General features: G+C 41.0%; 1 protein-coding gene across 1 annotated transcript; it reads right to left on the bottom strand.

Annotated features, from left to right (window-relative positions):
• Nucleotides 1-14,184: 14,184 nt before the first annotated feature.
• On the bottom strand, nt 14,185-15,417 carry LOC128860880 (uncharacterized). Its single transcript, XM_054098668.1, has one exon. The coding sequence runs from the start codon at nt 15,415-15,417 to the stop codon at nt 14,185-14,187; it is 1,233 nt and encodes a 410-aa protein (XP_053954643.1).
• Between the last annotated feature and the right edge of the window lie 10,069 nt (nt 15,418-25,486).

Raw genomic sequence — 25,486 nt, 5'->3', positions numbered from 1 at the left:
AGGAGCTGGAGATCTGTTGCCATGAACCGTGCAGATTGGAAGAGGATTATGGATGAAGCTAAAGCTCACCCTGAGCTGTAATCGCTACTTGATGATGATGATAGTGATGATGATGCAATGAAATGTGATTTACGCTGCGCAAAAGAAACCAGGCAAGAAGCCTATAATAAAAGGAGAAGAAGAAACTGTAATAGAAATTCACTGGCAAGACTTTCCGAATTGGGCAACTGCGGCTGACGTGACGTCCAACACTGTTGCTCATCTTTAATCAATGGAAACCTTCAGCAATAAAAACCTTGCTACTGGCTTGCTTCCCTTCAATTACCAACTGGCATTAGTTAACTTTAAAGTTGAAAAACGACTAGTTCACTTTGCTGAAACCAGTTCAATTTACTTTGCCGTAAATAATTAAATTAGTTTAAGCACTTCCCACACTAATTTTGGGAATTCCAAAACATTAACTTATTGAAAAAGTTTGCATCAATTGCTTGCCAAGCGGGAATTAAATCTCATTAATGCCTCAGCTTAAAACAGCCATTTATGCCATTACAAATTCATTCACACGTACACAAAAATCTGTCTAATACGTGTCCTAATGCTCACATGAGGTAGTTCAGGAAACTTAATCCACAGCTCGACTAAAGGACGCACACACAGGCAATCGTGCAAAGTGTCAAAATGAGCTAAAAATTCGCTATTATCGCACGTCTCGTTGTTATGCAAATACAGACCCAGACCAGACACAGTCACAGGCACACACACACAGACACACACACACACACATATAGGCACTGACAGGTAGGCAGCCCGACATGAAAGCGTATAGATAACGACAAAAGCATTGAAGGCGTGCCCCACTTCGTTATGTTTAGTAGGTAAAAACACCGAGAATCCACACAATAGAGCATACAGTGTTGTTGCAACGAGTGGATGGGAAATAAATGAGTCATAAGCAGGGTATACTCGTATGTATCCAGTTTAACTGCTAGCACCGAAGCGTTTCTCTAAATTGCTTGCATGACGTGCAATGCAGCAACGCCATCTTCTGTGACGGCAACTGCTGGTGAAACTAACTACATTAGAGCTGCCGCATGTTGTACTTATGCACATTAGGGTGGTTCTTAAAAAATTTAATTACTGTGTTTTTGCCGTCAATCTCCCTCAATTGGTATTAAAGCAGTGGAAGGTTAAGGCGTTTAAGGCATGTCGCAAAGGGGTCTAAGTGAAGGTAACCCTATGAAGACTTGAATAATTAAAATTATTGTTTTTAAACCAATATTAAAAATCGATACTAATGGGTGGTTAAATTTCGATGTTGAATGTGAACCACACCTAAACGTCAACGACACCGTTGGACTTCTTTCTTTGGGGTTATTTGAAAGAAAAGGTGTACGTCGATAAGCCAGCAACAATTCAAAAGCTAAAGGATGAGATAATTCGGCACATTAACGGCATAGAACCTCAATTATGCCTCAGCGTCATCGAAAATTTGGACCATCGGATGGAGGTGTGCCGTCGAGGCCGCGGCGGCCAATTGGCCGATGTTTGGTTTTATGCATAATTGAGTCATACCAATATTATCATAATAAAGAGAAATTATAATAATTTCGTAAAAAATTGTATTTAATTCATAATCGACACCGGCCCTTAAGGGGTTATACGCAGTTATGAAGCAAATAAAAGACGGGTTGTCAAGGATTTATCCTGAAGAAACTTCAGAATATTTTAATTTGAAAATGTTTGGCGGTTATAAAAGCATCCTTCAAGAACGTAACAAAATTTTTTATTTATGAAAATGTTGATTATAGAGCGCGCTGCAGGCGATTTCTGGAACATCCTTTAAAAAAAGACGATTTACGGTGTACATCGTAACTCAGGATTGGATTATCTGAAATCAAAAAACCAAACAAATTTTGTTAATATATTAGATTATCTAGTAATTAATCGTTCGGCTAATCAAAATAGTGAATTTTCACAAAATGGCAGCTTTTAAAAGAAATGATTTCGATTTTTACGTTAAAATTTGGCCGTAAATTGATTATAAAATGGAAAATAAGTATTAGATTTACAAAAGGAACGATTAATTACTAGAAAATGTATCTTTAAAGATTGAGTTAAAACGGTTGACCGATCAAACAAGCCGTTTTCGAGATATCGTGTACACCGACTTGAAAAATGCCGTTTTGAAAAAAACACGTTTAAAGTTTCAATACCTACCTTAAAACGTGCCGAGGCATCTCTACATATTTAGGTATAACTCCGCAAGTATTGCTTAGATCTACTTCAAATTTCGTGCGTATACTTTTGAATATATGTACATTACAAAAATGCAATAAAAAAAATCGATTTTTTTTGAAAGTCATAACTGCGTATAACCCCTTAAAGCTTAGCCACCCTTTAGATAAGGAACTATTTGAATTTGGTGGTCTTTGGAGGTGTGTCGCCGAGACCGCGGCTGTTATTTGGCCGATATTTTGTTTTATACGTAATTGAGTAATACCAGTATTATCATAATAAAGAGAAATGATAATAATTTACCAAAAAAATTGTATTTTATTCAAAATCAACACCGGCCCTTAAAATTTAACCACCCTTTATTATAGTCGAAGATGACATGAACAAGACATGCCATACAAAGAGGGATTTCACATAACCCATTAATAAAATCAAATAAAATTAAAAAGTGAATAGCCAACGACAGTTACTAATAAAAATGTATTTGAATACCTAATAATGTATCACTTTCGGTTTTGTTATCATTTTCATTGGGGAAGAATTTTTACGTGGCGGGCCTCAAATCTAGCGAACAACCAGATGCTTTCTAGGATGCTTCACCTTCTCGCATTAGCTCGCTCGCAAACGTTTTTTCGTGAGCTATCCAGAGGATACTTGGGCGAAGCCCGGAAAGTGGGAGCTGCTTGGAGCGTATGCAGAAGAATCGTCCTGGCTACTTCGCCTTCACGTACCATTTCGCTCTCAAACGGTTGTTCGGGAGCTACCTAGAGGATACTTGGCCAGAGGATACTTGGGACTTTTTCCACTTGCGTGAGCTTCTACACACGGAACCAACCTCCAGCATTAACACCGATAATAATGTCAGCCTTGAAATCTAACTTAGAATCTCTCTTGCCAAGTCGTGCTACTTTGGACTAAGCACGCAATTGTGTGGTAAAGTGCTTCCTCGACGAACCAAACTCACACTTTATAAGGCTCTCATCATTTCCGTCCTATTTTATGGCGCAAAAGCGGGGACGATGACAGAATCCAGTGTTTGAGAGAAAGATTCTGCGTAAGATCTTTGGACCTTTGCACGTTGGCAACGGCGAATATCGCAGGCGATGGAACGATGAGCTGTATGAGCTCTACAACGACATAGACATAGCGCAGCGAATAAAGATCCAGCGGCTACGTTGGCTGGGTCATGTCCGAATGGATACAAACGCTCCGGCTTTGAAAGTGTTCGATGCGGTACCAGCTGGTGGTAGCAGAGGAAGAGGGAGGCCTCCTCTGCGTTGGAAAGATCAGGTGGAGAAGGATTTAGCTTCACTGGCGTGTCCAATTGGCGCCGGTTAGGACGAGAAAGAAACGACTGGCGCGCTTTGTTAAGGTCGGCCAAAATCGCGTAAGCGGTTATCGCACCAATTAAGAAGAAGAAGAAGACACTGTGACATTGCTGTTGTTTGAAAAGCTCAGTAAGTTCAATATTCTCTAACGGATATACTTTGTTGGCATTGACATGCGGCGAAGAAGAAATTTGGTAGATTTTTGTTTTTAGCAAGAATCAATGAACCGAAGATCCCAACTAAAACTTGCTCGGGAATAGGTCTTACTAAGTATGAAAATATACTTTTTGGTGGCAGCGGATCAATACATTTTTGGGAGTTTCGTTAGATAAATCCAAGCTTAGAGTTGTCAGCGGAAATGACGTATTCCCTACGGTAAGCAAAATTTAATTTTGAGGCGAGCTAAACTTCTACGTCTCTGATATTAGCGCGGTTAAAACCAGCAAGCCTACCATATATGTAATTGGGCGCAACGGGGCAGATAGAACGTGAAAATGTTGTGATATTTTAGCAAAAAATTCATATAATCAACCACCAAAAGAGGGAGCTTTAATCAATCAATTTCAACTTCTTTTAGGACGGTACAGCTGTAGATCGTTGGCGTAGGTTGAAATTGAAAGCTTCTACGGTATCGTTAATGGAGAATTTATTATAAAAAGCAGTGAACCTAAATGTCTACCTTCATTACTCCAGAATTCACAGGAATCGCACTCGACTTACTGGTGCCAAATTTAACAACCACGCGAGAGTTAGACTTCACCGGCTAGCGAACTCAACCTCTCGTAGACCCACGTTGTAAAACCCACTCTTTTCTTTACACGTCGTATGGGCATCGAAGAGTTAGTACGAGAGACATCCAGAAGTTAACCAGCCAGTACAATATCGAAGCTATGTTCCACTGCAGCCAAATAGAGAGATAGAGAGGCGCCCGACGTTGTAAAAATAAATGTTTAATTTCGATGTAAACGGGATCAATTTAGAGGCATTGGATTTTAAATTGAAATAAAGCAATGAAAACTCAAATTAATTGGGCAATCTTTGATATTTTTGTGTAGAACCGTGTGTGGCATTTATTTTTTTAAGATAATCCACTTTAAATGTTGGCCGCAACTGCGCCGTAATTCGGCCAACCGTAAACACCAATTTTGAATGACTTGCGACTCGCTGGAGAACTTTGGCCGCAATCTCGTGAATAAGTGTAGTAATTTTGGCTTCCAATACCTCAATCGAAATTGGTTTATCCACAAAGTATTTAGACTTTACATATCCCTACAAATAAAAGTTCAAAATTGTGCTATCACTCGGTGTTGGTGGCCTATCCACTGATCCGAGACGAGATATAAATTGCTCACCGAAACGACGATGCAGTAAATTCATTGTTCCATCACTTCACGAGCTGCGTGGCAAGTAGCGCCGTCTTGTTGGAACCAAATATTGTGGGGATCACGGACTTCAATCTCCGACATCCGGCATGAAAAGGTCGTTTGTCATGGCGCTTTAGCGTTCGCCATTCACGTGCCGTTGGCGCCAACCTCGTATTTGAAGAATTATGGACCGATGATTCCTCCAGCCCTCAGGCCGCAGCAAACGGTTGTTTTTAATGGATGTAATGTTTGTTCTTGAATGGCTTCGGGTTGCTCTTTAGCCAAAATACTGAAATTGACGTAGCCATTAAGCCAAAAATGGGACTCATCTCTGAACACCATAGGTTGGCCTGAGCGCGAGATAAACACTTTTCACAGAGCGTCGATTTTCGTAATTCAATAAACGTTGATGAGGCGCAACTTTTTCCATAATGAAATTTCAATGAATACTGAAAAACTCTGTATTTAGTTTGACGGTAGTCACGCGTGATCTGTCGAAAAACCCCTGTTAGAAAAAGTACCTCCAATCTGATCGTCCTAAGATGAGTTTTGATCGATGAGTGTCGATCAAATGACCTTGTTTTCTTTGCACTTTTGAAGGGCATACAGTAATGTTGGATACCACTTTCTTATTGTGCAGGTTTTCATATAATGGTCCTGAAACACCCAACTTGAAGTTAATTCGTTTCACGGATTCTTCTAAAACATCCTTTTTAGTGAATTTATAGCAGGTTAGAGAGTTTTTATTGTTGCTTTGTTAGGTGTTGTTGTGTTGTTAGGTGTAACAGCCGATAAGAATGGGCACATATGTAGATGATTTGAAGCGCATGTCGATTGCCTGTTCGAAGGTTGGATTTTCTCCAACTACACGCACCCTACCTTTATCTCTCATTTTCTGCTTTGATACATCCGTCCAAGCAGAGTTATCAATGTTAGCAGAGTTTGCAGCTGATTAGTTTGTAGTTGCGTCACTACATTGCTTTGTAATTGGCAGAGAAAGAGATGCAAAAGAAATGTCAGCACGGGTAGATCGATTAGTGTTAATGGCGCTGTCAGCAACAGTAAGTACGACGAGTCGAAATGCTTGGGAACACGCTGAGAGAGTCACAGATTTTGGGCAGAGGGTGCATTGACACTCATAGTAGTATTCACGCTATAAATGGGTGGAGAAGAGTGCGAAGAGTTCGTGAGAGCAGCAGGTGCGTTATCCACTGCAGCGGTAAATGCTCGTATACTTATAGAAGCAGTGATTGGCATGTTTACAAACGTATGTGCGAAGCCCTTTGAGCCCATCAGTTAGCAGCGCAATAGCAGAACTTTTCAATATCAGCATTACTGTTCAACTAGCATATTTCCGCATGCAGAGCTTCAGTAGATTTAGGTAGACGGTTTTTTTCCATTGTGTATGACAGTTAAGAGTGACAGTATGCGTGTATTTTCTACTTTGTTACTTTTTTCCAGCAATTGGCTTTCGAGATGGATGACAATGAACATACAGGCCGGACAAGAGCAGTAATCACCGAAAACTCCATCGAAATCGTTGGTAAATTTATGAAGAACACACCGAAATCATCGCTGAAATACGCGGAATCGGAGGTAAATATCTCCAAAACATCGATTTATCGCATTTTAACTGATCATTTGGGCTTACGAAAGGGCTGTGCACGTTTCATTCCGCACAAGTTAACTGAGAACCAAAAATTGCTCAGAATTCAACATTCGAAAGATCTCATTAAAGAGGCGAGAAAAGGCGCGAACTTCCTTTACGACATTGTAACTGGTGCCCAATATGAACCTGAAACTAAGCGTTAAAGTGCCGAATGGAAGGCTCCAGACGAGCCACCACACAAAAAATCGCGTTTGAAAAAGTCAAAAATCAAATCGATGCTCATTTGTTTTTACGATTCCAAGGGAATTGTCCATATGGAGTTCGTGCCAACGGCCCAAACCGTCATTATGGCGTTTTATCACATTCGTGGAATTCGCCCTGAGTACCGCGAAGGAGGCAGTTGGGGCTTATCGCATGATAATGCACCATATCATCGATCCACTCTGGTGACTGATTTTTTGACTAGAAATCGCATACTAACGATCAATCACTCGCCGTATTCGCTTGATATGGTTTCCTGCGACTTCTACCTATTCGAAAAATTGCATTTGGCCATGAAAGGAAAACGTTTTGCGTTCGTAGAGGTCATCCAAAAGGCTTGTAGCGACATCCTGAAGGACATTCCGTTCAATGACCTGACACACTCTTTCAAAAAGCTTTTATATCGCGCAAAACAGTGTATCGAGGCCAGAGAGGACTATTTTGAATATATAAAATCGAAGTTATCAGAACAAAGCTCCTGTCGTTTGTATTTTAGCTCAATTTTGTTTATTTTGGACGTCATCTTGTATAAGGGACAGCGGCTACGGATGCCCATCTGGTCTAAAACTGTTTTACGCTTGAGTCGCCGACGATGAGTACTTGGCTGGAGCAAAGAAATGCTTACTAGCTTGACGCTCAACTACCCCCATACGTATTAATCCTGGAAATTAGAGTTTGGGGAGCTAGACGGCCATAAGTTCGGTGTTAAGTGGTCATGGAAATTTTCAACCATCCAATCTTGTTTCCATTGTTTTTTGAAGGAGTTTGAAGTCTTGCTGAAAGACGTATGTAAGACGTGGTAGTAGCGCGTACGCTATAAAATCAGAGTCTCACTATTTCCTTTAGAACCTCGACATATGCAGCAGAATTCGCTCGAAATCTCTGCGTAAAGATGTGTGATGGCATGACATGTCCTTTGTTGCTCACAACACCTAAAACCATAAAATTGGCTGGAATCTTCATGAGCATGACAATTGGAACCTCTGCAGGATTGGAGTATAGCCATTTGTGGCTGATTTTTCGGTCTTGTTTAACATTTTTTTTTTTCATCAGATAAAAACTATATATTTCTTCTTCATATGGCGCTTCAGATGTTTAACTTTGAAGACTAGAAGACGTTTTGTTTCGCTCTGCTCATGTTTGTGCCGACATGAACTGTTTCCTGCGTATAAGGTAGGTTTTATACCGGAGATCTTCGTGGACAACTCAACGGATAAGACCCTCAGCAACATTACGCTCCCTCGCAAGAGCTCCTATTTATTTTGAGGGCTCCTCCTCAATGAACGCTTGCATTTGCACGCATAACGTGGAAAGGTCTTCCGGAAATCTTCATGGACTACTCGACGCATAAGACCATCAGAAACATTGAGTTCTTGCATTGAGTTTGAGAGCTCCTCCTCAATGATCGCTTGAACTTACTTGTATTGAATGAATTATGCAGACCGGAGAGTGTCAGAATGTTCCTCGAGTTTTTTGCTTTTTGCAACAGATTCGGCATCAACGCCTGATGCTTCCAATTCATGGCGAACAATATGAACGAATGAACAGGCGCACTTAAGAAAATTCAAGATTTCGAATTCGATGTGACTTGAGCATACAACGACGATAACTGCATGCCTCTTCATTTCTTGAGGTAAGTTGTAGTCCTCCATGTCTTATCTGAAAAAGAACAAAAAGAAAAATCAAGGTTTCGGAAAGTTATGTCTCAAATACCGCATACATCTTGAATACTGTATTATACAATTCTGTTTATTTTCACTTATTTTCCTTAAAGAAGTCTAAAATTTGATACCTGTGCGACATGACTTTGCCAGCTCCAAGCAAGAACAAAATTTTGATTCGATATCTTTGGCTATAGTATCGTAGTATCGACGTAGAAGTTGAGGTTTGGGAAATCTTATGTAAAAATGGTAGTCCCACGATTGAGGACCTCCCTAATGCACATACATACCTACCTGTGCGCGTATGAAGTATTGAGCGCAAATAAAGGAAAGTTTAGTTACAAGGGGCTTAGCTGTGGTAATTTTAAAATAGTGTATGTTTGTGTGCGTGCTGTGAATCATATGATTTTCAAATCTCGTTTGCTGCTTGCACATGCACCTGGATTGCCTGGAAACTTTTCTACTAAATTACTCTTAGAATTCAGAAACCCGCTGTCTGTTCGAATACTAGGTGAAGTAAAAGTTCGGAATGTTTTCCTGTAGCTGGCATTAGTGAGCCTAATTGTTGTTGGATTCGCAGTCAATTTCCGGTAGGGTTGAGCAGCAACAGCAAACGCAGGCGCAACTAGGGAAGTTGGTCAGAGAGAGAGAGAGAGAGAGAGAGAGAGAGATAAGTGAGAGACTTCATTTCGCTAGATCTGTCATCGAGTTACACTTCGCTCCGCTTTGTAATGCCTTGATGTTATGCTGAGCGCACAGAAAGATTCATCTATTGCCATACAAAACAGGATGCAAGCTGCAAACAAGTCTAACTTCGCACATACAGAGTTGATGAAGTCGAGATTACTTTCAAGGAACCAAAAAATACGAATTTACAAAACTGTCATAAGACCCACACATACGGGTGCGAAGTGTGGGTGCTGGAATCCAATGAAACCGATCAGTTAAATTGTTTTGAATTGAAAAAAAAAAAATGCTAAGAAAAATATGGGGAGCTGCACGACTTGAAGACGGTACATACCGCATGCGGCACAACGACGAGTGAGACACACTTATCAGGGGTGCAAATGTGATCAGATACATCAAAACGCAAATGATTCGATGGTACGGTCACATTCTACGAATGAGTAATGATAGGACTCTAAAAAAGATTTTCGAAACAAATCTTGAAGTCGACAGAAGAAGAGGCCGGCCGAGAAAACGTTGGAGAGATAACGTCGCAGGCGACTTTGGAGCTATGGGCATATCTGATATCAAACGAAAAGTTGATGACCGAGTGGGGTGGAGGCGAATTGGAAGGAACGGCAGCAATGGTTCGCTCCAAACTGTGATGCTTTGATGATGATGATGATGATGCATTAGTGAGCCATATCGCCAGATATATATGCACGCACTTTGCATCGGGTTATACTATGCGCTTATTCCATTGGCCTGGAATTGAAGATAGGTCAGAAAACTACTTGAAACTATTTATATAAAGATAATTGTAGCTACGTTCGCTGATTTCTAAATAAAGCAACAAACGTTGTGAACTTTTTACTTCACCTAATAATTTCATTTTACTTCATAACTGCTAATGCATCCCATGAGCGTTGGCTTGCAGGAAGGCTTTTGTGCTATCCGATGGTATGAAGTGAATAAGCAAAGTTAAGTTGCCAACAGGTGTATCTGGCACACCTACATAAGAAATGGAAAATGCATCCTATTAGCAGGCTTTAATTCCCTAGCAACAGGTGCATGCCGATCAAAGCGGAAACATGAAAACAAAATACAGAACGTATGGATTTAGCTTATTTTTTCTCTGCCATTCTCATAGTTATTACGATAAAATTAGTATGAAAAAAAAGTTTTGAAAAATCCAAAGAGAATGAAGAAGATGGGGGGAATGTATTTGCGTCTTATTTCTATGGAAATTTTCCCTCATCATTGATATGCTTTGAACCAATGAGAGTACAAACGAACGTCATACGTTTGCATAAGCAGCAGATAAAATCACATACGAAACCGTGAAATTTGGCTACAACAGATTCTTATGCCTCCATGCAGCTGGTGGATGTGGCAGGAGGTTGCTTATTGACATGAGTTTCTTTTGTGTTCGAACGCGGACGACACAGGATCGATCACTTAAAGATTTGGTAAAAAATTAGAACTTTTTTGTAAGTTGCTGAGATGCGTAAGCGAAAACTTTTAAGTTGAAAACAAATATGCGAGTTGTGTTGCAAAATCACCAAGTGAAGTGTAGTTCGATGGATGTGTTTTTCAAAGAGTCTTTAGTCATCGACAATGGAAAAACTCCATTTGACGCTTTGACTTTTGCCAATTTGCAGAGCCGAACGACAGGAGATACTTGGTTTTGTTCTCGTTCACCACCAGACTCATTCGCTTTGCCTCTTTATCCAGTTTGGAAAAAGCAGCGCCAAGAGCGCGGTTGTTAAGGCCGAGGATGTCAATGTCATCGGCATACGCCAACAGTTGTACGTTCTTATAAAAAGTTGTGCCTGAGCGATTAAGTGCGTTCAGCGTATTTTAATTTTTTATTAGTTTTGTACCGAATCATCACGAGAGATGAGAAATGGTGCCTATACATCAATATGAAGCAAAGAAAGTAGTGGGTGGCTCCAGGAGATACGCCAAAGCCGAGAGTCAAACCGGATCTTCATTCAAAGAAGATCATAATATGTGTTTGGTGGAACTGGGAGGGCATGGTGCACTTAAAAATGCTCGAAAAGAATGTCACGGTCAACAAGGGGCTCTACATTGTCCAACTACACTAGGCTATTCGATAGAAAAGACCTAATCGACATGGTCAAAGCATACTCCTTCACGACAACGCCAGGCCCCATGTTGCACAAGCGGTCAAAGCCGCACTCCAAGAGCTCGAATGGGAGGCCATTCAGTCGTAATCTCCGGACCTTGCACCCATCGATTATACCTTTTCCGCTCCCAGTCAAATCATATGAAAGGCGAAAGGGCGTTACCTTCGATAACAAAGAGGTCCTTGAAAACTAACACTAGACCTGGCAATTTTTGGCGGCCGCGAGTCACCCTGTCTGAAACATCGTTTGGTATCAAACGGCTCGGAGAGGTTCCTCCCAATTCTGACGATGCTGCTGGTATTGAGCAACGTCATCTTGCAAAGCCGTATTAGTTTTGTGGGGATACCAAATTCAGACATCGCGGCATACAGATAACTCCTCTTCGTACTGTCGAATGCAGCTTTGAAGTCGACGAAAAGACGGTGTGAGTCGGTTCGCCTTTCATGGGTCTCTTCTAAGACTTGACGTATTGTGAATATCTGGGCGATTGTAGATTTTTCAGGCTTAAATCCACGCTGATAAAGTTTAAGCAGTTGGTTGATGGTGGTCTTCAGCTCTTCCCACAATACGCTCGCTAGAACCTTATGCGCGATATTTAGAAGACTAATCCCGCGATAATTGGCACAAATTGCAGGATCGCCCTTCTTAAGGATTGGGCAGAGCACACTTAAATTCCAATCGGCAGGCATATTTTGCATAGAAGCTGATGCATGCCATGTTTGAATAGCTCAGCCGGCACTCTGTCAATTTCCACGGCTTTCTTATTCTTTATCCGCGTTACCGCTATTCTCACCTCGTCATGTTCGGGTAACGGAACTACAGTTCCATAATTCAAGTACGCTCTGGATGTCAGTCAACAGCTCTGGTTTTGAAACCTTCTTTAAGCCACCGAATTTTCTGGTAGGATTTTCGAGCGTTTGTCCTGTTGGCCTTTATGCAACATCCTTTCTTTCTGCGCCAGCATGACATTCCTCGTCGTACCAACTGTTTTCCGGGCTCACCGAAATACGATTTCTTCTTCGGCGACGGTACGTAGCGAACGAGAAATGTTGCTCCATTCTTCTATACGCCAGTTTGTTGGACAGTACTCTCAGAGTGCAGGAGTGAGAGTCGGGCGGGGAATCTTCTGGTTGTCTGTTGCGATTGCAGCTTTCCGATGTGGAACCTTTTTTGCGCAGTTAGATGCACGTTTTTCACTGCACAGAGGCGTATGTGTAATTTGGCTGCTACAAGATATTGATCCAAGTCGATGTTGTCGTGTCGAATGCACATCTAAAACACTAGAAACGTGTCTTCCATCTATCACAACATGATCGAGCTGGTTTCGTTTTCTTCGATCAGGAGACAGCCACGTTGCTTGGTGTACCTTTTTATGCTGGAATGCAATGCTGTAGACTGCCATGTTTCGTGCGCCAGCGAAGTCGATCAGCCTCTGTCCGTTACCGGATAATTCATTGTGCCGATTGGGATCAAAAATTGCCTTCTAGTCCATCCAGGCATTGAAGTCGCCAAGCAGATTTTTATGTCGTGGCGCGGGCAGCGCTCACAGAACGTTCCAGACGCTCATAGAATCAGTCTTTGGTGGCATAATCCTACTCCTCCGTCAGGACATGTACGCGTGTATTTGATTTGCAGAATAAGGCAATGGAGTTGAATACTTTCGTTAGTTGAGAAGAGCTTTCCAACTACAGGACAAGCATTGTTTGCGCTTCGCGGCCGAAAAATATCATATTGTGTGAAGACGGAGGTTTGTGCTGAGCTGTACTGCAAACCTTTGCAAAAGCCTGAGGCAATACTCACCAGCTACTTGAGAGATTCCGTTGATAATCGTATCAGTACACCGTGGAGAGATTTCAGAAGTTGTGGCCCACATGAAAGACTCATTCATTTAAGGAGGAAGTAAAAAGCAAACAAAGAATTCGCCTTGTTGCATTTTATGCTGACAGCCTCATGGACACGGAAAATGAAACAAAAAAAAAACAAGTCCGCTGATTTACCGAAACCACCTTAAATAGATTCGCCTTGCCCACATCAGACCATTAACCGACTCTTAGCGCTTTTGAAGGAAAGAACAGATTGAGTGACGTAACAGGAGATATGACAGTGGTTTGTTTCTTCTTGTTTTATAAAAGTGAAAAAAGATGAACTTTTCGCCTGAGTGGTAAATTGTAAGCAACGAATACCTCAGTTTACGTGCCCTGTTTATAATTGTAAAAAGTTTTAAATGAAAAACTGAGTATCCAGAATTATTAAAAAGCATTTGTAATGCTTCTTAATATTTTTACCTTGTAATTGCACAAGCAAAAAAATATTTTTCTGCAATCATTGCTTTCGCCTATAACAAAGGACATTTTTTCGCTTCACACGCACACACATACATACACTCACACCTCATTCAGTGGGTTGGCAAAACACATTCTAAACTTTGAAGTTTTTATAGAAGTTTTGCAGTAAAAACTTGGGTTTATGCAAAAACAAAAAAAAAAACCTGGAAAATTTTTACTCTTCATCAAAGCCATTTAATTCACTTACTTTGACAGTCTTGATTGATGGCATTTAATTTAAAAAGGGGCAGCGAGACGGAATTAACTTGTAACTGTTTTAGAATAAAAAAATCAAAAAAATGAAATAAAAATAAAATATTTTAAGTACAACCCACCACACAAGCGCAAGTATTTTGCAAAGGTTGGAAGTGCTGCTGTGGAAGTATAAGTTCAAGGGCAATCACTGCTGACTAACGGGTAAGCCATATTTTGATAGTCAGGGACGTCTGAGCTCCGGCATTCAACTGGTGTGCGAGCAAGCGATTGGTGTCAAATTTAAAATTTAAAATATCGAAGTTTTCGTTAAAGAAGGATAAATACCAGAAATATGAAAGCGAAATTAAATTCTAAAAAAAATTCGCAAAAATCAACGCAAACAATCTAGGGCCATCTTTGCGATGTCGTTGTCTTCTAATATTATTATGCCCTCTTTCCAGTCAATCGGGATGATGGTTGTTGACCAGATTTGAAGTAATAGGGGGCGCAGTAGTGGGGTTATTTCATCAGCACCGAATTTTAATAACTCAGGTGGTATACCATCCAAGCCAGCAGCTTTGTTGTTTTTAAGCTTGTGGATTGTGGTTTTAATTTCCGAGCTAGATGGGGGCTCAGTCGAGATATTCCTGTTGGGATTCCGTCGTCTATTGCAGGGGACGGCGTCTGCTTCTTCAACACTTTCGCGAGTTTCATAATGTCTTCTCCACTCGGTAAGCTGCTTCTCCACGGTGGTTAGTGTGTTCCCCTCTATATCTTTTAATGGTGGCATATGGGGTTTCACATTTGCTAGTTTGTTGATGGCAACGTATACACCTTTTAAGTCATTTTTGTAAGCAGCTTTTTCAGCGGCGCTGGCAATCTCGTTATAGTACCTCTCTTTATCTTTTGCAGCCTTGTCTTTTACCTCCGTATCTGCAATCTTGTAACGTGAAGCGAGATTCACTTTCCGTATAGGATCGTGGGTACTTTGGAGCTGATTTTGAATATTCCGTCTTTTTTGAACAATTTGCCAAGTGCTTTCACGTAACCATGGCTTATTTTGTTGCTTTACAAAGCCCAATGACGACTTAGCCGCTGAAGTACATGCTGTTGCTACGTCATTCCGCGCATATTCAGCTCCAATGTTCTCGAGATTGGTGTTAAAATACCTTCGGTATTCTTTACAACTTTCTGGATTTTTGAGTTTTGCAAGATTCAATTTGCGGCGCCCAATGCAGCGGTTGTTGAGAGCTGTTGGACGAAGGCGCACTCTAGCAACTACAAGATTGTGGTCGCTATGAACGTCAGCTCCTCTTAGTGATCTCACATCCAAAAGTGTGTTGTGAAATCTCCGGCTAATAAGGACGTGGTCTATTTGGTTTTGCATTCGACCGCCTGGAGATTGCCATGTATACTTGTGTATATCTTTGTGTGGAAATCTAGAGCCACCAATAAACATGTTGTGAGTTGTACAGAACTCCACCAAATGCTCGCCATTTCCATTTCTTACACTACCAAGACCATTACAGCTCATAATTGTTTGGAGCCCTTCATTATTATTTCCGATTTTTGCATTGAAATCGCCAAGTACTATGCGCATGTCTCCTGTTGGGATTTTCCTCATGACGCTTTTTAGTTGGCAGTAGAACGCGTCTTTGGAGGCATCGTCTGATGGATCAGTTGGGGCATAACATTGCACCTCTGTTATGCTTCGAAACCGGGAATGAAAACGTGCTGTTTAAAACTTAGAGCTAGTTTTTTCGCCAATGGCAATACAGAAATTTAATTTGCGCGGCGAATTCGCTGGCGATTCGCATCTCACAATTTGAGACTGCTAAATTTGCCTATGTTTTTATTCGCTTCGCAAGAGACAATACTAGCCAAAAACACAAAATGCACTCGTACGCATCTACTATCTCTCCAAGACTACTACGCAACCTACTAAGCAGCTTGCCTGACAATGGAAAGTGTACTTTACATTATGGCTGTGCCGCAGATTGAGCTGCTCCTACAAAGTGGGTGCCTATTAATTTTCTACAGATATTCAGTGACAGGGGGATTTTGGGCGATGCTATTTCAAGATGCAAATTCTCTTACGTGGGGTGTGTAGCATATTTTGCCTTGGAGCAACTTCCTTAAAAAATACAAAGGGCGGTTAAGTTTTAAGGGCCGGTGTTGATTTTGAATAAAATACAATTTTTTTAAGAAATTATTGTTCTTTCTCTTTATTATGATAATATTGGTATGATTCAATTACGTATGAAGCAAAATATTGGCGTTCTCGATGGTGCACCTCAAAAGACCACCAAATACAAATAGTTCCTTATCTAAAGGGTGGTTAAGTTTCAAGAGCCGTTGTTGATTTTGAATAAAATACATTCTTTTTAAGAAATTATTGTCTTTTGTCTTTATTATGATAATATTGGTATGGCTCAAATACGTATTGAATAAAATATTGCCCAAACGGCCGCCGTGGCCTCGGCGGTACCCCTCCATCCGATGGTCAAAATTTTCGATGCCGCTTAAGCATAATTGAGGTTCTATGCCGTTAATGTGCCGAATTATATCATTCTTTAGCTCTTGAATTATTGCTGGCTTATCACCGTTTACCTTTTTTTCAAATAACCACAAAGAAAGAAGTCCAACGGTGTCAAATCACATGGTCTTGGCGGCGAATTGACATCGCCGCGACGTGAGATTATTCGGCCATCAAATTTTTCGCGCAAAAGAGCTATTGTTTCGTTAGCTGTGTGACAAGTGGCACCGTCCTGTTCAAACCACATACCGTCCACATCCATATCTTCCAAATCGGGTCATGAAAAGTTCGTTATCATCTCAGGATAACGGCCTCATTTTGGAAAAAATACGTCCCAATGATGCCGCCGGCCCATAAACCGCACCAAACAGTCACTCTTACCGGGTTAATTGGTTTTTCGGCTATCATATGCTCAAATGCGGCAATTCTGCTTATTGACGAATCCACTGAGGGGAAAATGTGCCTCATTACTGAAGATGATTTTCTTCACGAAGTGCGCGATATGCATTTTGATTTGAACGCCTGTTTTCATAATAAGCCTGAATAACTTTATCGCGTTGCTCGATTATGTCTCTTTCCATGGTTGAAATTGAATTCGTCTGAAATTGAAAAATGTCAAATGAATAGCAGAAAAAATTTTGACGTTTAGGTGTGGTTCACATTCAACATCGGCCCTTAAACTTTAACCACCCTTTATATTCTTTATTTTTTCACTTTCACTTTCCATATTTAACGTTTACTTCGAAATACGAAACTTTCAAGCGAATTTCGCCAACTGCATTGCGGAAATACCACAAGTGAAAACATGCAGTAGCTAAATAATCTGCGGGCAGGTAAATGTCTTCATTTCTATGCAAATATGCAAATAAAGCCATGCCGGCTCTTTGCTGTCACTGCGAAAGAGTTTTACAGCGCCCGGTTATTTGCTATTGTTGACTCGCCGCTATTGCCACGCGCTCAGGTGCTTTTCGAAAATGCACTTGAAGTCAGGCCGGCGGACGCTACTATACATAAATTAATAATAGCCAACATACCCTCGCCCCGTACGCGTGCACTAAAGGCGCATTGCCAGTATTTCGCAATCGAACCTTCTCACTTGTCCAAGGTCGGCACTGGCAATGGCAGTGTCCATGGTGCTGGCCTGTTGCAAGTTCAGCAAAATAGTTGGTGCATATGCATGTGTACTAGTGTGGGTAGATCGCATATGTATAGATGAGAGAAGATGTAGATAGCAACCAGTTGCGATAGTTGGTTGCATAAAGGCGCGGGTAGAGAAGGGCTCACGCCATGAGCAAATAGTTGATTTAATGAATTCAAAATTCAACTGACCAGAATGGAGAAGAATTGCCTTTGACTCTATAACCATACAAATGCACAGGCACATATTAATAAGGTTAGAAAATGCATGTATGAGAATAATTTTTGCTAGAACTGTCGGCGGATAATGCGATATATTGTATGTACAGAGATATACAAATGCTGCAAGATTGCATAGGGAAGCATACGCTGAATATTGCAAATCTATAGAAGCTAAGCATGCCAGTAGTGGCATACCAGTATTCCGGCCATTTTTGAATTTCGTAAATGCCGGGACTAGTCGATTCAAATATCAGGATGGTTTAGTATACAATTTTTGCATCAGAAAAAATAAGTAAAATTATGTAAGTTAACGGTAACAACCCTATTGACTAGATTTATAGGGTATAATAACAAAAACTTCAGAACTAAATTTAAATAGATAGTCGGTGATATCAACGTGGTCTCTTTTTTGTATGAATTTTAGTTTCGTTGGGACGAATTTTGCACAAATCATTAACTACAATTTCCTGAACGGATCCATAAGCAACGTTCAAACCCGCTGCCTGCTTTCTGATGGTGTGATTATTAATTTTCAATTGGGCTGTAAAGAAAGAGGAAGTGGAGGAAGGGTTAGCAAACCTTTAGCGCGTGAAATAAGGGATGAAACGCTAAGGATATGGCGCAGATGGACGCTTAGGCTAATAAAAGACGTCGTTACATGGAACAGCGGGAACTTCGGTGAAGTCAATTTTTATACAACCCAAATGCTTTATAGGCACGGGCATTTCCAGAAATACCTATTCAAATTAGCGAAAAACGAACACCCCACCTGCATATACGGGGATGTCGCCGAAGATGATGCTGAACAGACATTCTGCCAAAGCATGCATTGAGAACAGTAACATCAAACGCTGGAGAATGCAGTCGGGCACATAACCACTGAAAATGTAATCGAAAAGATGCTAAGTAGCGAGGAAACGTACGAAATTCATTAGTGATTTTGCGGAAAAAATTCTGCGGATGGGAAAGCGGAACCTGGACGTAGGCACTCAAGCATTGACTTTGTAATGAGAAAAAGGGAACGCCACTCTGAAGTAATGCGAAAGCGGTTTCAGAGTGGGCGACGGTTCCAAATGAGGGAAAGTTTTTAGTCTCCGGACATACCATTGCTGCAACGGCATGTATTGATCATGTATTGCATTTTCAGCCCCTTTATCCGATGTTTTCATCGGTTTTCGATGTCGGTACCCTATCACTTTCATCCTCAATAAACTCACAGTCTCTTTTCAAAGTGGTATTTGAAGAATATCTGGACTTGAAAGAAATCTCCCTGATAAAAAAGATTTTAATTTTTTAAATGAAGACCTTTTTTCCTTTTTGACGTGATAACGTCTTATAATTCGATGTAGCCGGCTGCACGCAGCAAAAAATGCGTCGTTATCTTGCTCATGCGGCGTTACCTTGCTTGAACTGCATGTTATGTTATGTTATGTTATGTTATGTTATGTTATGTTATGTTATGTTATGTTATGTTATGTTATGTTATGTTATGTTATGTTATGTTATGTTATGTTATGTTATGTTATGTTATGTTATGTTATGTTATGTTATGTTATGTTATGTTATGTTATGTTATGTTATGTTATGTTATGTTATGTTATGTTTTGTTATGTTTTGTTATGTTATGTTATGTACAACTTCATCAGTTTCATTGCGATTCCATTTACCTCCTCCTCTATATCCATAAAAAATATCTATCAAGCAAATAAAATTAAAATTTTCTTTTGAAAAATGCAACCATTCATCTCCATTTTCTTATGACATTGTCACGTTCAACTATCTTCAGTATGCCGACTTTAAAAACAACCTCTTTTTTATGCAGATGCTTGAATCTTAGTCCCGCGAGAGCTGTGCAGCTAAGGAGAAGGTGCTGAAATGATTCCACCTCATCCTCTATACAGCTGACCCAAAAAGGACTCGAAGTAATTTCGAGTCGCACGGCATGTATACCTCGCGCGGGTAGTGCCCCGTGAGGATGCTCGCGCTCGCTGAGTTGGTGCAAAGCCCATCCTTCCAGGAGTAGAGCGCAGGTTGACAAGGGGACCCCGGCCTCCTCTGCTTGGAATACACTGCAGTGATCCGGTAACCTGAATTTGAGTTTAATGAGGAGCTCTTTGCAGAATACTTCTTCTCCAACCCTACCGTCTAACTTCGAGCCATCCGTGAACAGGTTAACCAGGCGCTGTCCCCAAGTGTTGCCCCCGGTCCATTCCTCCCTTGATGGAATATGAGTGAAGAAAGTTCCGCTTGAACTAAGCGAAGGCACGCACTAATCCGTCGACGAGGGGATGGACTCAAAGTTTCTGAGGATGCTTGAATGCCCATGTGTGAGATTGAGCTTATAGCCCATGTATGTATGTGAAGCCGCAGTTCTGCCTGCGATGTCTATAGGTAACACATTCAACATTACATTAATCGCTAGAGTAGGAGTAGTTCGAAGCGCCCCACTGATTCCAATGAGTGCAGACTTTTGAACTCTCTCTAGCTTTTTAACTGATGTCGTCCTCTCCAGTGAGTTTCACCAGAAAACGACTCCATATAACAAGATTGGCTCTATTATGGTATTATAGAGCCAAAAGTCAACTCTAGGCGAGAGGCCCCATCTTTTGCCAATTGCGCCCTTGCATCCATACAAAGCGATTGTTGCCTTCCTTACTCACTCCTCAAGGTTGGGCTTCCACGTTAGCTTACTGTCAATGATTACCTATACCTAGGTACTTCACCTTGTCAGAAAGCACCAACGGAGCGCCCCCCATCGAGGGGAGTTGAGCTCTGGGTATTTTATATTTCCTCGACATAGCAAAAGTTAATTTGGGAATAAGCTGACACACTTAAATGCCCTTGTTTAGCCCTGTCTGCCAGCACTTGTATGTTTTTATGTTTTTTACTTTATGCCACTGACATTGCGTAGCGGAATTCAAATTTCAATGAGGCTTATCAAGAACCAGTCATTGTAACTAAAATCTCGAAATTTGGTAGCATTCAAAGAGATCCCTATCTAGGGGAATTGAAAAACACAAAGTTTGAAAAAATTGGAAAACTTTGTGCTCTGCTTCCACGGCGCACAATTTGAAGAAGTTGAAAGAGTGGAAATTTGCGAATTAAACCTTAAGTACAAAGCACAGCTGCTCGTTTTTCCTTTACTATTTAAACTCTTTCCCTACACACTTTTCAAGATTTTGCTTTTTATGAGTTTATTGTACTTTCAAAAGCTTGTGGACAACTGTTTTTCTTACTGGCAAATCGTTGCAAGTAAAAACTTATGAAGTAAAAACTTGCAACTTCTCCGCAAAATTAAATGCCACTTTGCGTTTCCCCTTCCCCCCCTTTTTGCAAGTTAATGGGTACGAAAGCAACAATAAATAAAATAGCTTTTTGCTGGTGTAACTACCAACAACTGTCACTTGCTCACACACCCAAAGCTCTGTCAAAATTCGGCTCCACTTCCTGGTTAGTTTTGGTCAATTTAACGAACAAAAGATTAGGCAAACAATGCCAAATGGGGAAATTCCTGCGCTTCTAAGAACGTAACTGATTGCAGGCCTAGATAAAAATATAAAATGTGTTGGGGAATAAGCTCGTAGCATTTATACCGAAGACCTTTATTTAAACAAAAACCAATAATTATATCAGTAAGTTATCAATTATATAATTGCGTCTGCTGTTTACAACCTCTTCTCACCGCTCGACCAATTTGTTGATGCCGTTCCGCCCAAAATCGCCTGGTCTGGTGGTAAAGAAGTTTTTGAGCCAGTTTTTAAGCACCTCTTTGTTATTGAAGGTTTTGCAGGGAGCGGAAAAGATAGTGGACGATCGGTGCGCGGTCCGAAGAATACGAGGGATGCTGAAGGACCTCCCATTCGAGCGGAGTGGAGTGCGGCTTTGACGACTTGTGTAAGATGAAGCCTGGCGTTGCCATGAAGGAGTATGGTTTGACCATGTCGATCAGGTCTTTTCAGTCGAGCCTCATTCACGCGATATGGCAATGCGTAGCTCCTTGTTGACCGTGTCATTCTTTTCGAACATTTTCCAGTGCACCATGCCCTCCCAGTCCCATCAAACATAACGAGTATGATAAAGATCCGACTTGACTCTCTTGGCGTATCTCCTGGAGTCACTCACTCATTTCTTTGCTTCATATTGATTTATAAGCTCAATTTCTCATCTCTCGTGATGATTCGGTACAAAAGCCGCTGTTTATGACCACGTGTTGCTCGATGGCGGGCTAGATGCTGAGAAGCAATTTGAGACCCACTTTCTTTGTTTTTTTCATTGAGCTCGTGACCAATTTTTCGGTTAGTCCCATTGAATTAAGGTGGTTGAAAATTTTTTTAAGATCGCAGTTCATTTCTGCCGCCAATTCACGACTGTATTGCAGTTCGTTCTCCTTCAAAAGTGATTTGAGACGCTCTTCATCGAATACAAAAGGCTTTCCGCTGCGGGACGCGTCATCTCGGAGTCGCAGTTTTTGGGTTTCGAAAACCATTTCCGTGCTGCAGACTCGTTTATGACACCTTCTCTATATACATCGCAAGTGTCCCAGGCTGCTTCAGCAGCCTCGACAGCTTTTTGACTTCGATGAAGAGCAAAGAAGCGCAGGTGTCGAGAAGGTTGATTTTTGCCTTCTGTGCATTCTATTTTTAAGCCTCAAAACTGATAAAATATTAAATAACTCAAAAATTGAACTAACAAAGTTTTGTAGAGCAGAAAGAGTTCTATCGAATGAATTCTTACCCTTTGCCAAACAGCAAGCAAATCGTTGTAAAATAGAAGAAAGTATAAAAACGCTAGGAACCTATTCCTCAAATATATTGAAGAATTAAACAGAGCAAAATAAATAGAATATCTGCATACTCGTTTTCTCCCTTTTTGCAAAATATAATATAATGAAATATAGAACAAAATGACAGCTGATTGGCAAAAACTGATTGACTGCAGAGATGCGGCGTAAGATTCTGGGTGTTGTAATTAGTTTACGCCCGCTTTTACGCCCAATTGGAATTGCTTTCATTCGGCGCCAAGTCCTATATTCTTAGCCCTTCCTTGCTCAAATGAGTTATCCTATCCAATTCAAATCGAATTTGGCATTGTATTTAGGTTTGTGTGGGTGACATACAAACACACATATTTTGCTTAATAGGGCAATTAATATAGTTTATTTAATTACTTCAACCGCAAAACCAAATAGCATCTGAATTCCCTGCAAAGTTCTGGTTGTATCAGAGGGCGTATATTAGATACGTAGAGAAAGCTCAGGAAGGAATGAGAAAGTTAAATGTTAAAAGCTAAAAAAACGCGTCTAAGATTTTTTTATTATTCGAACACAACTGGGGAAAAGGTAACATACGAGAGTTAACATAGCGGAGCGTAGTCAACAAAATTTAATATAGCGTTTGCATTGAAATGTAAAATGCCATGATTTGCTGTAAGGCAAAATAAAATAACAACAGAGCTTGTACATTTCTCTTAATGCTTATCAACGTTCTCTGCCTGTATATTCTTAAAGTAATTAATTATTCACACATCCACTATTAATTCGTACCCCCAAGATTTCTTCGCCTATATACTCCATTGCAAAACTATAAACACATCACTTTTTTTTTAATGACATTTTTATATGAAATTTAAAGCTTTGTATAAAAGTAAAAAAAAATTTTAATTACATAAAAGTTTTCAACTTTTAACCAAACTACTTTTCGTGAATTCTGCTCCAAATGCGGGTACCGCACATTTTTCATGCAAGTATCAGCTTACTTTCATCGATCCAGGAATTAAGAGGTTGCTAGATAAAGAGCAAAAATGTCATCGCTTTTTAATCAAAACAAATTTAAGTCGCTAATCTATCGCGTTCTTATTTCCTTATAGTCAGAGGTTGGAACAAAAGCGAACATCGTTTAATGGTGGGACAAAGCAAGTGAATGGGTAAAGAGAAAGTGGAAGTTGTTGAGCACTACCTTTATCATGACAGTCTACTATTGCGAAAAGCTCAGTTAAACTCGGCGAGGACGGTTGACATAGTCTTGATGGTGATTTTCAATTGGAAATTCGCCACTCTCTTTCCACCTCCGCAGGATTGGAGTAAAAAATTTTTACTACACAGATGGTTCAAAAATGGATTGGGGCATTTATTCTCACAGACTTGAAAAATTGAAGATAGAATTGACAAATCTATGCGTCTTCTTAATCCGTGGGTTAGGTATCATATGAGTGGATTACGAACGGTGGCTAATTTGCGGTTATGTTAGCCGCTTTATGCTGCTGATGAAGTTGATCAGATTTTTGCTATATCAGCCATATCAGCAGGCGTAGGGCATAGGTAAAAACCAAAGTACTTAAATCTTAGTTCCACGAGAGCGGGACAGCTAAGGAGAAGGTGCTGAGATAATTCCACCTCATCCTCCAAACAGCTGATGCAAAAAGGACTCGAAGTAATTTCGAGACTCACGCGGATATTGCCCCGTGAGGACGCCCACAAAACTTGAGAGCTGAGATTTTGTCATCCTCACAATATCCCTCGAACGAGTTACGGGAGCTGGATGGTGTGTGTATGTGTGTGGGGGGGTTTTGCCTATGTACATAAAACGTCTGCTCAATTCGAATGCAAAAACAGGAGCAATTTTTTAATTCAGTGTTTTTAGTTTCTTCGGCGGCTTACAGAAGGTTTTAAGACCGGGGCGTTTTCCTGCAAGAACAAAGACGGCGAACTGGTGACTGAAATCCAGAGCAATCTTAAATTGTGGAGGGAACACTTCTCGAACCAGAGAATGTGAAGATCCCGATACCCCAATCGACGACGACAGAATTGACGTTCTGCTACCCGACCATGACGAGGTGAGAATAGCGATAACGCGGCTAAAGAACAACAAAGCCGCAGGCGCCGACGGACTGCCGGCTGACCTATTTTGAAACATGACGGCGAGGAATTGGTAAGGTGCAGGCATCGGCTCCTTTGCAAAATATGGTCGGATGAAAGCATGCCTGCCGATTGGAATTTAAGTGTGTTCTGCCGAATCCATAAGAAGGGCGATCCTGCAAGCTGTGCCAATTACCGCGGGATTAGTCTTCTAATATCGCCTATAAGGTTCTAGCGAGCGTATTGTGTGAAAGGCTGAAGCCCACCGTCAACCAACTGATTGGACCTTATCAGTGTGGCTTTAGACCTGGAAAGTCTGCCATCGACCAAATATTTACAACACGCCAAATCTTGGAAAAGACCCACGAAAGGAGAATCGACACATACCATCTTTTCGTCGAGTTGAAAGCTGCATTCGACAGTACGAAGAGGAGTTATCTGTATGCCGCGATGTCTAAACTTGGTATCCCCGCAAAACTAATACGGCTTTGCAAGATGACGTTGCTCAACACCAGCAGCGCCGTCAGAATTGGGAAGGACCTCTCCGAGCCGTTTGATATCAAATGAGGTTTCAGACAGGGTGACTCGCTGTCGTGTGACTTCTTTAACCTGATGTTGGAAAGGATCGTACGAGCCGCAGAACTTAATCGCTCAGGCACAATGATATTGACATGGCAATGGTGTTGGGTTGGTAACTAACGCCTCCGATCCACACGTGGCCAGAAGGATTTCGTGACTTTAAAAATTTGTGTACTTACCCAGCGCTCGCTGAGTTGACGCGAAGCACATGTTCCAGGAGTAGAGCGCAGGTTACCAAGGGGATTCCGATCCTCTCCTTTCGCGAGGACATCTGCCTCATCTGCCTCATCTGATCAGCTTGACCGCTTCGCAGTTTCCCGCAATGTCACTATGATCAGGTATCCAGATTAGTCTTATGTCAAAGAA

Source organism: Anastrepha ludens, chromosome 4 (genome assembly GCF_028408465.1).
Source record: "Anastrepha ludens isolate Willacy chromosome 4, idAnaLude1.1, whole genome shotgun sequence".
NCBI classification, from domain to species: Eukaryota; Metazoa; Arthropoda; class Insecta; order Diptera; family Tephritidae; genus Anastrepha; species Anastrepha ludens.
Note: the sequence above shows the minus strand (reverse complement) of the source record. Positions and strands in the feature narration are given on the sequence as shown.